The 15,707-nt window shown below is 41.4% G+C and overlaps 1 protein-coding gene across 2 annotated transcripts in view; it reads left to right on the forward strand.

Moving 5' to 3' along the window:
- The window catches only part of LOC129184722 (raftlin-like), a 152,238-nt gene that overhangs the window by 56,055 nt on the left and 80,476 nt on the right, over nt 1-15,707 (forward strand). For both annotated transcript variants that reach the window (XM_054780945.1, XM_054780946.1), the window contains one exon: nt 10,663-10,840. In XM_054780945.1, coding sequence (XP_054636920.1) covers nt 10,663-10,840 — 178 coding nt within the window. The remainder of the gene's footprint in view (nt 1-10,662; nt 10,841-15,707) is intronic.

The raw sequence follows: 15,707 nt of genomic DNA on the forward strand, positions 1-15,707 counted from the left end.
TCTTGAATTCAACGGTTTTCCTCACCTTCTTAATCAAAATGGTGGCACATATTTTGCAGCCGTGCTCAAAAGAAAAGCAGAGACTTGAGGCGAGAAACACGACTAGAATTCAAGGAATAACTCATGACAAAACAGGAAGGTGAACGTGTTGATCTGGCTGCCACATTGTGTCTTTGGGAACACTCACGTCTTCAGTGACGCTAAAAGTAACCTTTAATGTTTATTTATCGCTTTCATTCAACTTTTATATGCATTTAGAATTGTTTTCTGCATGTCAAACTATAAAAAAACTTGTTTTTTGCTAACATTTTGGCTTTTGGAATGAATTAACTGGATTGAAATGATTTCTTAAGGGAAAAATGTATACGGTTCATGTATGTTTCGGTCACAATCGGACCTCCTGGAACAGAGTAATGATGCTCACCAAGGTTCCACTGTACTTGAGATTTCAACATGGACCACAAACGTTATCTTCTCAAATGTAGGCCAATTTTGCTTAAAAGAAGCAGCACGACAGTAATTGTCCAAAATCTTGTTCGAACAATTCCGCTCAAGTTTCCAGTTTCCATTTAATTGTGTTTTGTTCTTTTAGATTATTTCAAGGTCAAGTTGTCCCTCCAACGTTTCCAGTGCCAAGTCAGGGCCTTCCTAATGTCCCGTCAGTGTGGACAAAGATGTAGGTTCAGATTGAACAGCCGCGTGTTGCAGCTAATGGCTCCGAACGAGCCATGGGGTGAATGAATGAATACGAGCGTCGTTACGGCAGGCAGAGAGCAACTGCAATCATTAGGAGGGGTGTCACCGGTGCAGAGTGATACAAGATGGAGGGCTCTGCCTTATGTGTGTGTGAGAGTCATTAGTTGGGTAATTAAGGCACAACTCTTTGGCCCGAGGGCTCCAGCAAACTTCCCTCTGGGACATGACTGCTAATATTCGAACCACTGAGATTTGGAATACGAAGAAGAGGAAGGAAGGGGCAGTCTTTTTTATGAAACGGTGTAAGGATAAAAGCACCCCACAAAGACGTAGGATGATGGAGGAATTTACTGTACACTTACTGTATGTTCCCACTACCTCACTGCACTACAGGAGCCCTGACCTCCCCCAGGGAATCCAAACAATGCAGGTTAGAGCAGCTTTGTATCCAGACTGGTGCCACACATGTTCTTTATAAATAATTGACTTGGCAACACATTGCAATGACCACATTTGAAACTCGCCCTCATGGGCGCCTTCCTTGTTTATTGATCACAGGTCCTCATCTGCTAAATAAAAGTTAATGTTAGTGGAAATAACAAAGCAGGTCAGGCAGAGAAAGAGTAAAATACTGCTGATGCTCAGTGCGGCGAGGAAAAAGAAGAAGCGGGGGGGAGTGTCAAAGACAAGAAGGAGGTCTGAGTTGCTACTGCAGATCTCCCATGGCGAGGAGGAGGCGACGCCTGCAGAGAAACCTCAGGGACGGTGGGGGAATCTTAGCGGCGACGAGGACAGACGAGTTGAGGCCGCGTTTGCGGGCTAACGACTGAAAACGGGAGACCCGCGGGGTTCCTCGCAGGAGAGGACGGCCCCTCCGAGGTCTGAGGCCGCCTTAATTGGACGCTGAATAACAATATGATGACTTCACAGGGAGGAAAGTAGGTTGGTGCTTTTAGCTCCAAAAGGCCAATTAGTGCACACAGACTTTATGAGGCCACACAGGTTTATGGAGCACGGCATTAATCATGCATGTGCACCGCCGGTAGACAGACAACACTTACTGTACGTGTTGTCATGTCATATACACCTCATTTGGCAATAGTAACGCACCCACCTCACAAAAATCAGCAGCAGCACACTTGCCTCAGTCTCAGCTCAAAGTGATTGTTAAAAGGATTTGATTAGCTTGTCAATTAAACCCATTTTCAAGTGTAACATGTATACTGTAGCCACTCACCACGAGTGATTGATAATGTGAGATGATCCATGAACAGATGGAATCGGAGGCACAGTGTAGAAGTTATATGCAAGTTTCACTTTTGCATCTTACGGCAATTATGGTGCGCTGAAGGACCGCCGAACAAAGTGCCAAATCGCAACGATGGACGATAAAACATTATCAGTAAAAACTTTTCTACTGCTTTTTACATTTGACTTTCATTCTGGCATATTTATATGGACCACTACAAGTCCTTGGGAGTCCACATGAACAGCAGACTGGACTGGAAGGACAACAGCGATGCAGACTCTACTTCCTGAGGAAGCTCATGTCCTTCAATGTGTGCAGCAAGCTACTGGAGGTGTTGTACCAGTCTACGGTTGCCAGTGCCCTGTACTTTGCTGTGATTTGTTGGGGGAGCAGTTCCAGCAAAAATGACATAAACAGGATGGACAAACCGATCTGGAAAGCTGAACAAGTTATCGACATTTAGTTGGAGGCGTTTGTAACAGTGAGAGACAGGAGAACACCGGACAAACCGCTCTCCATCATGGACGACCCCACCCACCCGCTCCATCGGACAATAGAGGGGCAGCGGAGCTCATTCTCCAACAGACTCTTCCAGTTCCATTCCCACAGTAAACGCTACAGGACATCATTTATTCCACACACCATCAAGCGCCACAGTAACTCACCTGTCTTTAAAGACAATTCACCACATGATTGTGCTGTGCTGTACTTGCTACCCTCCTTTGTATAAAGTGTACATTTACTTCTGTTTACCATATTTCTACAGACTGTTTGTAAATATGCAAATCTTACATTCTTTTTATTGTATTGTATTTTATTCATACTGCATTGCATTTTCTTGAAGCGTGTTTTTCTTTTTCTTCTGCAACTGAACTGCGGTAACCAAGCAATATCCCTTGTGGATAATAAAGTCTGTCTAAGTCTAAGTCTAAATTATTACGGCCTTATGGTGAATGGCACGTGTTTTCTGCGGAAAAAACTGCCCGAAATGCCCAAAAGTCCGTAAGTCTGCAGATCCATGCATCTGCGGGGATCCAGTGTACATTTACTTTACTACGTATTCATGTGAAAACATATTATATAGAACGGTGCTTTAATCATGATTTGCAGTGCATGAGCAAGTGGAAAGGAAAACGAAAGCTCTCTTTGACCACATGGGTATTTGTCAACAATATACAGTAATCCCTAGCCACGTTGTGCTACAGATGTCATGGCTTCACTCCATCACGGTTTTTCAAAAATATAATAATTAATAAATAATGTTGTTTGGTCATTGAATATGGCCTCTTATGAGTACAAAAATGTGGCTATTCAAACAACCTTTATATATATATTTCCAAAATAAAGCATTCTCAAGTGTAAAAGTGGCTAAATGAACTAAAATACAAAAGATTTAAGGCATTCAGAAGACTCATTCAAAGACGTTGTGATGATCTACGCTTGTCACTGAATGTCAGTAATGTTACTCAGCAACAGGCTTTTATAGCAGGCTTGAATGATCTCACAACAGGCACAACAATCCCTAACACGGGCTACTGTTGTGGCTGTAACTCACGCCGAGCTAAAACTCAACTCTGAACCACCGATGTCACTTCCTGTCCTCCCTCTACTCAGCTCCCCGAGCATCAAAACACATTTACAGCAACACACACGAGCCTTATTTATGTCTTTAATGGCTTTTCTCTTATTATGGTTACTCTATTGGATAATGGGAGTGTAAATGTGACCATAGGGGTGTTATTTCATGTCTAGAGCTCTCTAATAATGTTATATGTTTTTTACAAGGTCATAAACAGGTTTTCTATGATCTAACCACAAAAATAGTCCATTTACAAATAAGGAATGCTGCTTCGCAGACATTCACTTATCACGGTCGGGTCGGGAGTTAATTAACAGTGATAAACGAGGGATTTGTGTATTACACAATACAGCAGTGACACAAGCAATGTGGTAATAGCGGTATAAGCAGCCAGCATTAATAGCACTGATGAGTTCATTGTAAACAGCAGTACTTTCACACCAGCAGCTGAGCAGCAGCCTGTTAAAGCGCATGCAGAGCTAGATAAAGTGGCTGCCCGCTCGATACAAGCATCGTTTTCTGGGTCCTGACCGTGATAAAAAAGTTCATGGGTCGGTCCTTGGGTCATACCAATGTTGCACACCAATGTCCCTGTTACGGTAGTGATATAATGTTATTCAAAAGTCCATCAAGTTCATTCTTCACTCCTCCTGAGTTGTGTTGGAAGCAAACATTCAAAGGCAGCTAAAAGGTCTGGAGTAAATACGGTAGCTTCAGGAACGTGCAAGAAATATGTACCGCTTATTTAATGAGGCTTGTTGCGAGGCAGGCGGCGGCTGTGTAGGTGGTCAGCGGACACGTTGAGTTTAAAGCGAGGACATCAGCAGAGTGAATATGCACGTAGAGCACAGCACCGTTCATGTGAGGAGGGCGATAAATAAGAAACATCTGCTGCTGCGTTTATTTGGCGGGCGAGCATCGCTGTGACTCACATTGCTGACGGTGTCAAATAAACGCAACGCAAACATTTACACCAACACCCTGAAGAAGTCACAATGGAAATGTCTTTTTAATGACGTGCTAGCAGTGACGTGTGTCCCTAGAGCCTGTTTATGAGCGCCACATGTGAGACAAAGTTATCGTATCGCTCACGTGTTTGCTTTACTTTGGAGCGAAGACGCAGCTTTTCATGGCGTCATGGAAGACGTCGTGGTCCCGCCTTGTAGCCGCCCCGAGCTAGATGAGCTCTCCACCACAGAGGATGACTTTGTAAAAACATTTTTTAAAAATCAGGCTTTGCTATATATCTTTAAAAGAGGTTTTTAAGGATAATTGTTTGAAATTGTTGCTGTCTTTTGTAAAAGTGAGTGATTCCATCTATTATCAAATGTATAGGTTGGATATTTGCATAAATGCCCACGCTTGGGATTCCCATAAGGAGACTTGACATACAAATATACAAATGTTTTGAATATACTGTAGTGTAATCCTGGCATATTATAATGCTTTACTCATGAGTACCCAATTCATCTAAGCCGACTACGTCCACCACCTGACAGAGGACAGCTTTGTCAGAAAAATAAATCAACCAGGCTTCGCGACACATCTTAAAACGCAGCCCGGGGCTCTGCCAATTATCCGTCAGTCAAGTAGAGACGCGGGAGATTTAAGTTTGATCATTTGGTTTTACATCAGTGGATATGCTAACTTACCACGATGTGAAAATGTAAATGTCATTCATGTTAGCACTTTGTCATGCTATGCTTGTGTTTACTGCATACACGTGAAAAGTAGATGCTTCTTGGAGACACACACTGTCGGACGAGACCTGCATGGTCTGACGGTGAAGCGCAGCGGAAGCACTGAGATAAGAACAATCATCTCCAAGGAGCGGTGGGGGTTTTAAGTGAGCACAGGGTCTAAAAATACTCCTCCAAATGTCTCAATCACGGAGTGTTCCAGTGCGCTACAATGCTTGCAGCTTTCCAAGTTAAAAGGCGTGAAGGAATTAACACAAAAAAAATAGGCCGGCCTGGAAAATGACTGAAACATATACACTCCCAACCTCACCCCTCCCTCCTCATCTTCCTCTACCCCCGGCGGATTAATCCATCTGTGATCCCTCATTTTGTTTTCTTGCCTTTGGTGCGCAAAGAGGTCCCGGTGGAGGGAGGAGGCTACGGCGCGTGCTCGTTGTGCGGGAAGTGCAACCTCGCTGGCGGAGAAGAAGAGTAAATAAGGAAGGCTTTCAATTAGCTGTGGCAACAACGCCGCAGGCCACTTCTTGAGTGGGCGCTAATCACTCTGGGAGACGCTAATAATCTCGTCCACGGGCACACGCAGGCCACATTTCGTCATCCGTGTAGAGTTGATTTATCCTGCCTTCTCCTCCTCATTAGCATTGTGAGGACGTGTGGACGTGATCCAAGGACAAGCACTACATCGCTACTTTACGTGAATCGCATTTCTGCAAACATTTTATTCATCTTCTCCAGGGACAATATGACCCAAAGTAAACTTTGTAAGTGGAGTTTTGAACGTGGAAGTCGGAACTTAAGCTAAATTATTCCTAAATGAACATCTAAGTCACTCACGCTGTTCTCAGAACACATAAAAGATACACCAATAAAAAAACGAATACAGGAAACAGTAGTAAAAAGGATCCTTGTGGTTGTCTTGAACACCGGAGGGGGCGTTGCAAAGGAGGGAGAAAAAGGCTTACAACGAGGAGTCGTCTAAATAATGAGCCCACTACACTGCTTAGTTATCACTGAGGAGCAGATTCTTTCACATGTTCAAAAGTCTTTATCCTTCATGATGGTTGTGGAGTCTGACTGGCATTTCTCTACTTTCTGAGCATTTTACCATGTCTAATTTCACCACGTTTGGCTTTCCTTTTCTTTGGCGCACTGCCACCAGAAGAGTGTATTCTTCCTCACGTAAGTACTTCTCCTTTTCTTTTTGTGCAGTCTGAATCATTTCTCAATTCATTTGACATCAAACATTCATTCATTCATTTTCTATGGCGCTTAATCCACATCAGGTTGCGGAGTTGACATGGTTTGTGGTTTGGTTTGGTGGTTTGGTTTAATTTTTTTCGAACATGCATATGTCCGAAAAGGAGTAGGAAGAAGCAGAGCTTATTTAATCCTACCCCTTCTTCGTAGCACATCAGTTGCTAATACATACAGTACATGTGTGTACATACAAACACGCGCATACATGTATACACTTACATCTGCACCTACACAAGTATGCACATATACACATACTGTATACAGTATACAGGTACACAATTCAAAAAAAACCCCAAAAAAACGCTTTAACATGAAATCTTGGAACACAAAACATTGTGATACAAAACACCCTAACACGAAAAGTTGTTACATGAAATGTTGTAACATGAAACGGCGTAACACAAAAATGCTGTAAAACGAAATGCCCTAAAATGAAAAGTTGCAACATGAAATGCTGTAACACAAAACCGCTGAACACAAAAAGTTGTAACACAAAACGCTGTAACATGAAACAAAACATGAAACGACATCATCCAAAAATGCTGTAAAACGAAACGGCATAAAACGAAAAGTTGCAACATGAAATGCTGTAACACAAAACTGCCTAACACAAACAGTTGCAACACAAAACGCTGTAACATGAAAAGTCGTAACATGAAACGACGTAACACAAAAATGCTGTAAAGTGAAACACCATAAAACAAAAAGTTGTAACATGAGACGTCACACAAAATGCCATAACACAAAAAGTTGCAACATGAAACGCTATAACACAAAAACGGTGTAACACAAAACCGCTGAACACGAAAAGTTGCAACACAAAACGCTGTAACATGAAAAAAGTAACACAAAAATGCTGTAAAACAAAACACCATAAAACAAAAAGTTGCAACACGAAATGCTGTAACATGAAGCGGCGTAACACAAAACGGTGTAACACAACACAGCGTAACATGAAAAGTTGCAACACTGTAATACAGAAATGTTGTAACATGAAATGTTGTAACATGAAATGTCGTAACACAAAACGCCATAAAACTAAAACTTATAACACGGAACACTTTAACAAACAGTGTAACACAAAAACAGCGTAACACGAAAAGTTGAAACACCGTAAGAAGAAAAGTTGTAACATATAACGCCGTCACACAAAAGTAACATGAAACATTGGAAGACAAAACAGCAAAACACCAAACCACTGTAACATGAAACGTAACACGTTTGTAACACAAAGTTGTAACACAACATGTGGTAACATGAGGACCACCTGCGCACTGAAAATGAGTCACCACACAGACGTTGCTGTCGTGTAGCTGTCTGGCAACACGAGAGACAGTGAAATGTGAGGGTATGTGTGCAACGTTGACAAACAACGCTGCAAATGGGAGTTTGCGCGAGTCTATCCGAAAGCTCCAAAGCTGACATGGAAAACAGGAAGTCACATTCTTCACTTTGTGTCATTTACAAGAAAAAAACAGATGCACAGCCTCCTCGCGACCAAAATAGAAGCTTCTGCCTGACAAGAAACAAATTGGTTTTCCGTGAAATGATGTTAGCCTGCAGAGTTAGACAGTACCATTAAACACAGAGAGTGTTGGGGGGGTCTATATGGATATATGATGAGGGGGACGAGGGGGAGCGGGTGTCCCCTCAGGCTAACGTGATGTTGACGAATTGCTGAAGGAGTGTGACCTCATAATCAAAGATGGCAGGAGACAATTTGAAGAGAACATTGTGGTTTGCCACCAACCATGTGTGTCTACACGTGTGTTACACACGACGACGTACATGTTACTTATATTCAAATATTTTGGCCAATCAAATAAAGGACCTGTTTGTCCTGTAGGTAATAATCCAAAGATGCATAGTGGCAGCGGGGTGGATAAAATATGCCAGCCTATTTTCTCCTCCATGCAAATGCGGTGGAAGCGTCTCTCCCAGAGGCGCCTGTGTGCGCTGAATCTTTCAGCTTATTAATTTCATATTTACTCATCTATTTTTAAACGTGCTGACTGACTGACGGAGATGTGGCAGCGTCGCGGGAAGGAGCTCCAGTTCAAAGTTGGATGAAGCTTCCCTCTTCACACCGTTTCCGTCTAACCCCGTGTCTAAAGTTTGTCAGCCTTTATTGTTCAACGTTGTGTAACAGATGTCAGCATCACACTCATGAACTGCAGAAGATTTGACTTTCGAAACATCTCAATAATAAAGGTCACAAAGAGCAGACCCTCCAGCCCTGACCAATTGCAACAGAGTGGGCGGGGTCGGGGAAGGAGGTTGCCAAGTTTGAGCGTTTCGGCCAACGGGAGAAGAATGTTGATTTGCCCTGCAACAGCCTGGAGATGTATGGAGTGTTTCAGTAAAACACATGTACTCTAGTGCCCGATGGGATGGGACCACAATAGCGTAGCATCTGTGAGCTAAAGTGTTAACATTGCATCACATCATAACAGAAATATCATACAAGGCTCGCCTGTTTTCTGGAGAAAAACAAAACGATCAAACTTACAGGTCCCAATGTTGCTGACTGATGGACAGTTGCAGAGCTTTATTTTAAGATGTGTAGTGAAGCCTGCGTTTTTGTTTTTGTTTTTTTTTACAAAATGAAGGGTGGGCTTGTCTAGCACGGCAAGTCAGAGGCAATATGTCCATGAGGAAGGCGGCTTTTCTTTCATGGACTTCAAAAGCAAGCTTTGGTGCCCCCTCTTTTCTCAAAAGTGAAGCAGACAAGTGAGGGAGATGATAGATTTTTCATGTTTGGCCTTTAGGGGGGTGCTTCTCAAATTCCTGGGGGAAGTGAAAGGCAGGGAGGACTTTCAATATTAGTGCCGACCTGCCAACATGTTTGAATTTGTGGTACTTAGCATGCAGTTTGACTCTTGACTCTACGCTCGTATGCGTCACTGCTCTCAATTTTGCTGCATTTTGCTGCTTTCATTTTTGAGTTCAGTCTGTAGAGTACAGAGAACTTCATAGATCTTATCAGTTTCTCAATTGTATTTCAAATTGTGGGAGGTGACAAAATATTTCTGTCCCCCAGTGAGGGCGTGACAGAAAAGCATTGAGAAGCGCTGCCTTTGGGTCACATACTGCTGTAAGAACATCATTAAAAAGTCACTTTTGCATAGCAGGGGCGCCTCCAAAACATTTGAGTCATTATCCGTTGCACTACGGCCTGAGACAGGCCAGAGCTAAAGTGTTTTAAGTATTTATTTTGCAGCCTGACCTCCCCCTGACTTTCCTACTTTCACTCTAATGAGCCAAAGCGGTGTTTCCCGCCTCTGCTGACAGCTCCAGCAGACAACCAGACCCCCCCACCACCACCCTCTTCCGTGCTCGCGTCCCCGTCTTGGCGCTGTCCCATGTGCCACAGCTGTTTGGCCTCCAGCAAGCTGAGCGTGGCGCAACGCTGCGAAGGCAGCCGTCCAACATCCCAGCAGCCAAGAGCTATGCTAACTTGCTAGCTCTTTGTCTTCACCTCTTTTTAGTCTTCTTTTTTCCATGTAATAGTTGTCCTTTTAATGTGCTCATCAGCCTAAATCCTGATTGATGTTAGCGTCATTAGCTAACGGCCTCAGGTTCCCTGTTCTCTTTAGGTGGCTAACTTCCTGTTACTTAACCACCCTGGCTGATTGCAGCTCGTTAGGCGGCGCGCTCGCCTCTTGGACGGTCAGGTTGCCGATCGTGTGCAGCGTCAGCAATCAGAGCTGATTGGATTTTGATCTTCTCCTATTAAGCCTCAGATTGAGGGGCTGTGCTTGGAAGCGTGGGGCTAATTTAGAACCTGGAGTGAATTGTAAATGACTTTGTGGAAATCTGAATTGCAAATTGTCAGATCTTGATTTATTTATTTCTTGTAGGCCAATTTTAATTATAGTTAACTGCCGCTGCAGCTGCCGATTCTTATTAGAGAATGTCAGCCATGACATTTACACGGTCTCTTTACCTTTTCTTCACTTTTGGATTAAGGAAAACTTGCACGGTTGTTCGCAGTCTGCCAGTAACAATGCCAGTAACAATGAATGAATATGAAACAATGAATATGAAACTTGTGCTAAGTAGAAAAGCTCCTGTAATGTTACGTCGCTTCCAGGAATGGGACACAAATACATGTGGTCTGTACTGTTACCAACTGTCAAGTTCTTTGGTTAAGGGAGTAACTGCTCATTTGTGTGTCTCAGGGGGGACGTCCACGTTGCGCCTGTCCTCGGTGCGAGAGCTGCCGGGACAGTTAGCGGAACTTTACCAGCAGGGCTTCGTTCTGGCCGCTATCCATCCCTTCATTCATCCCTGTGGCCCGGAGTCCAACAGCCCGCAACACCAGCTCTACCGCGCCATCCTGGTGCAGCTAAGCGATGGGTACGTGTTGTTCTTCACCTATTTACAAGCACACACCCTTTTCTTTCTGGACTGACAACGGACACAAACTTGAATCCCAGATGTCTCGGTTGGGAATCACTGATGCTGATCTAGAACCTCGGAAAACAGAGAACAGACTGAAGAGTGGAAAAACAACAAATAATGCATCAGAGACGGGTTTCGCCGAGGATAAAAACGATGACTGCCATTGTGAATTTAACTACATTAGGATGGAATAACAGGGAAGCTGCTCTGTGCTCATCAGAGGTTCATAGAGAACACGTTAAAGATGCAAGCCACAGAAGAAGTTTCAAGTGGCGTATTCACAACCAGACAACCACTCTTTTTCAAGCACTTTTCTCTGTGGTCACTGGTGTGTGTGTGTCTGAGTGAAAAGAAGAAAAGCTCTGATTGGCATGGAGAGAAGTTGCTGATATGTTTTCATCTTTTCTCCTTGTTAAAGTCCTCAGGACTTGTAAGGAAACAAGGTTAGCCACACTAGCATAGCTTTGTTAGCTACAGCACTAACATCACCCTTATGAGGTTCGCCTATCCATCCATCCATCCATCCATTTTCTATACCGCTTCATCCTCATTAGGGTCGTGGGTGTATGCTGGAGCCTATCCCAGCTGACTTCGGGTGAGAGGCGGGGTACACCCTGGGCTGGTGTCCAGCCAATGGCAGGGCACATATAGACAAACACTCACATTCATACCTATGGACAATTTAGAGTCACTAATTAACATTAACATGCATGTTTTTGGAATGTGGGAGGAAACCGGAGTACCCAGAAACCCCCCCCCCCACACACTGGGAGAACATGCAAACTCCACACAGAAATGCCCAAGGGAGAATCCAACCCAGATCTTCCCAATCTCTAGGCTGTTCCTGTGTTGGCCAACGTGCTCACCACTAGACCACCGTGCGGCCCAGGTTCGCCTATCTGCTGAAGAAAAACAAAATGATCACACTTACTGCTCCCGCGTCTGTAGCGGACCGACGCATAGTTGGCAGGGCTCCTGGTTGGGCTGGGGTGGGTCATAGGCAGTATCACGTCCATTTCTCTGTGTGCGAGAACTTGTCTTGGGAGAAGTTGTGAGTCGAGAAGTCGCCACCTGTTGTTTGCGTGTAAGACAGCATGCCTGTGAATATTGTCATTCACCCGGGTCATTGTTTTCTCAGGGCATCGAATCGATCATAGTGCCCCAACTCGAAAAGAACCACTCTTCTCCTCAGCGAGTCCGCAACACGTGGCTGCTTTGTTTGGGCACTCGATTTTGCCAAGTGATATGCGTGCAAACGGACTAGTTCGTCAAGTGCAATGTTTGGCCGTATGAAAACCAAGACATGTTTTTGGCAAAAAAAAATTTTTGAAAACCAAATCCTACAAAAACCGGCGTACCACTGTACAAACCAGTTGCACACAAAGGGGCTTGGGGTGTCTTCTAAATTGGGACCGATCAATTGGCCACCGATTAGTATGGGCCGATTTCTGTGAAAAAGCACGTGATGGGCGTATGCCGATAAATGGCTTTCAACACAGATCACAAAAGGCGATGACCTGTGGCCCGTGGCCATCCCTCCGTGCAGTGTTGTGTCTTGCCCCAACTAACGGCAGTACTTATCTGCCATCATGCCATGAAAATGATCTGCTGGGGGTAGGACTAGCACTTGATGGAGTATGGTGAGTTTTCTTGGCTTGCGGTGCGGACTGATCATCAGTCCAATGGTCGCTAATGCAGCCAAAACGCTATAACACATTCGCTCGTGTTCGTGCAACAGTCAGAATGCTAAGCAAATAACCTAAAAAAAAGCTGAATTCATCGGACGAGATGACCAGCCTTTGTCAGCGGTGTCATTCAATGCCAGCCATTTTTCAAAAGACAACCCCTTGAGTAGCGGCCATTTTAGACCATTTGGACTGATCTTTCAAGGCACACAGAATATTGTGTTGTATGGCTAAGTAAACATGGAACCTACCAAAAGAAACATTACACTCCTGTCTTTCGCCAGAAAAAAAGGGTTGGAGTACAACATAGGTAAGTTTCAGGAAAATATCAGTTCCCGACTAAAAAATGAAGAAAATCAGCTTTTTGTGAAAAGATATATTTCAAGTGGAACTTTCACATTGACACAATTTTTTTGCTTTCGTGACAGCTCAAAAGCAATCTTCACTCATTCACTGTACTGCAAAAAAGATGGTGAGGATCATTCATAATACCAAGTATAGACAACATACACACCTTTATTTTTAATATCACATATTAGTGATGATCATTCATAATACCAAGTATAGACAACATACACACCTTTATTTTTAATATCACATATTAGTGAGGATCATTCATAATACCAAGTATAGACAACATACACACCTTTATTTTTAATATCACATATTAGTGATGATCATTCATAATACCAAGTATAGACAACATACAAACCTTTATTTTTAATATCACATATTAGTGATGATCATTCATGATACCAAGTATAGACAACATACAAACCTTTATTTTTAATATCACATATTAGTGATGATCATTCATAATACCAAGTATAGACAACATACAAACCTTTATTTTTAATATCACATATTAGTGATGATCATTCATAATACCAAGTATAGACAACATACACACCTTTATTTTTAATATCACATATTAGTGATGATCATTCATGATACCAAGTATAGACAACATACACACCTTTATTTTTAATATCACATATTAGTGATGATCATTCATAATACCAAGTATAGACAACATACACACCTTTATTTTTAATATCACATATTAGTGATGATCATTCATAATACCAAGTATAGACAACATACACACCTTTATTTTTAATATCACATATTAGTGAGGATCATTCATAATACCAAGTATAGACAACATACACACCTTTATTTTTAATATCACATATTAGTGATGATCATTCATAATACCAAGTATAGACAACATACAAACCTTTATTTTTAATATCACATATTAGTGATGATCATTCATGATACCAAGTATAGACAACATACAAACCTTTATTTTTAATATCACATATTAGTGATGATCATTCATAATACCAAGTATAGACAACATACAAACCTTTATTTTTAATATCACATATTAGTGATGATCATTCATAATACCAAGTATAGACAACATACACACCTTTATTTTTAATATCACATATTAGTGATGATCATTCATGATACCAAGTATAGACAACATACACACCTTTATTTTTAATATCACATATTAGTGATGATCATTCATGATACCAAGTATAGACAACATACACACCTTTATTTTTAATATCACATATTAGTGATGATCATTCATGATACCAAGTATAGACAACATACACACCTTTATTTTTAATATCACATATTAGTGATGATCATTCATCATGCCAAGTATAGACAACATACACACCTTTATTTTTAATATCACATATTAGTGATGATCATTCATAATACCAAGTATAGACAACATACACACCTTTATTTTTAATATCACATATTAGTATCATTCATAATACCAAGTATAGACAACATACACACCTTTATTTTTAATATCACATATTAGTGATGATCATTCATAATACCAAGTATAGACAACATACAAACCTTTATTTTTAATATCACATATTAGTGAGGATCATTCATAATACCAAGTATAGACAACATACACACCTTTATTTTTAATATCACATATTAAAATTTGCAGATTTAGTATTCTTTCAAACCGCTAGAATAATGTATAAAGTTAATAATAACTCGTTACCCAAAAACCTCATCCAGTATTTCTCAATCAGAGAGGAGAAATATGACATGGAACGCAGGAAGTGAACAACATGTACTGTACTAGATGTAGATTGGAAGGGGGTAGGATTAAATAAGCTTTGCTTCTTCCTACTCCTTTTTGACATGTGGAACTGTCAAAGAATGATTCATGAGATGTATTCCATTGTAACCTTCATGTTCAATTAAACTAAACTAAACTAAATATGATCTTAGAGGAAAGTTCAACTTAAAACATTGATATGCCAGAACTACGCTGAAAAGCCACAGCATTTCTGTATGTGGAATTAAACTATGGAATGGATTGAGTAAGGAAGTCCAACAAAGTACAGAGATGAGCACATTCATAAACAATACAAGCAGTTGATGTTTGCTAAATACAAGCAGAAGAGTCTTCATCATCACAATGATGTTCTGTCAGGTTCGTTACATATATATATATATATATATATATATATATATACACACACACACACACACACACACACACACACACACACATATATATATATATATATACAGTCAAACCTGTCTTAGCGGCCACCTTTATAGAAGGGCCACCTGCTTATAGCAGCCACTGAAAAATCCCCCACAGCAAATGTACAAGTTATAGACCCTGTGTATAGCAGTCACCTGTCCAATGCGGCCAGCGGCCACCCATTTTGTCTCCCTTGGTCAATATCTGTCCGCATATAGCGGCCAAATTACCGACTCAAGTAGAAGCTTCATGCACGAAAAAGTTTTGTTTTTCAATCAATGAAGCCGTCGTGTGTAGACTTTAATTACTGAGTATGAGTGTGTATATATATATATATATATATATATTTTTTTTTTTGTATATATATATATATATATTTTTTGCTTTTGTGTTTTTAAGGAAAGAGGAGGAGAAAAAGAAAAGAAAAAAGGGGGAAGGGAAAATAAAAAAGAAAAAAAAGAAAAAAGGAAAAAACTCTTTCTTTATTCATATTTAACTTAGATATTCATTTTTATTTTTTTTTGGTCTTACTGTTATCTATTATGTACTATTCTGATTATTATATAAAACATGAGATGGAATACAGGAA

The sequence above is a fragment of the Dunckerocampus dactyliophorus genome, chromosome 7, assembly GCF_027744805.1.
Source record: "Dunckerocampus dactyliophorus isolate RoL2022-P2 chromosome 7, RoL_Ddac_1.1, whole genome shotgun sequence".
Lineage (NCBI taxonomy): Eukaryota > Metazoa > Chordata > Actinopteri > Syngnathiformes > Syngnathidae > Dunckerocampus > Dunckerocampus dactyliophorus.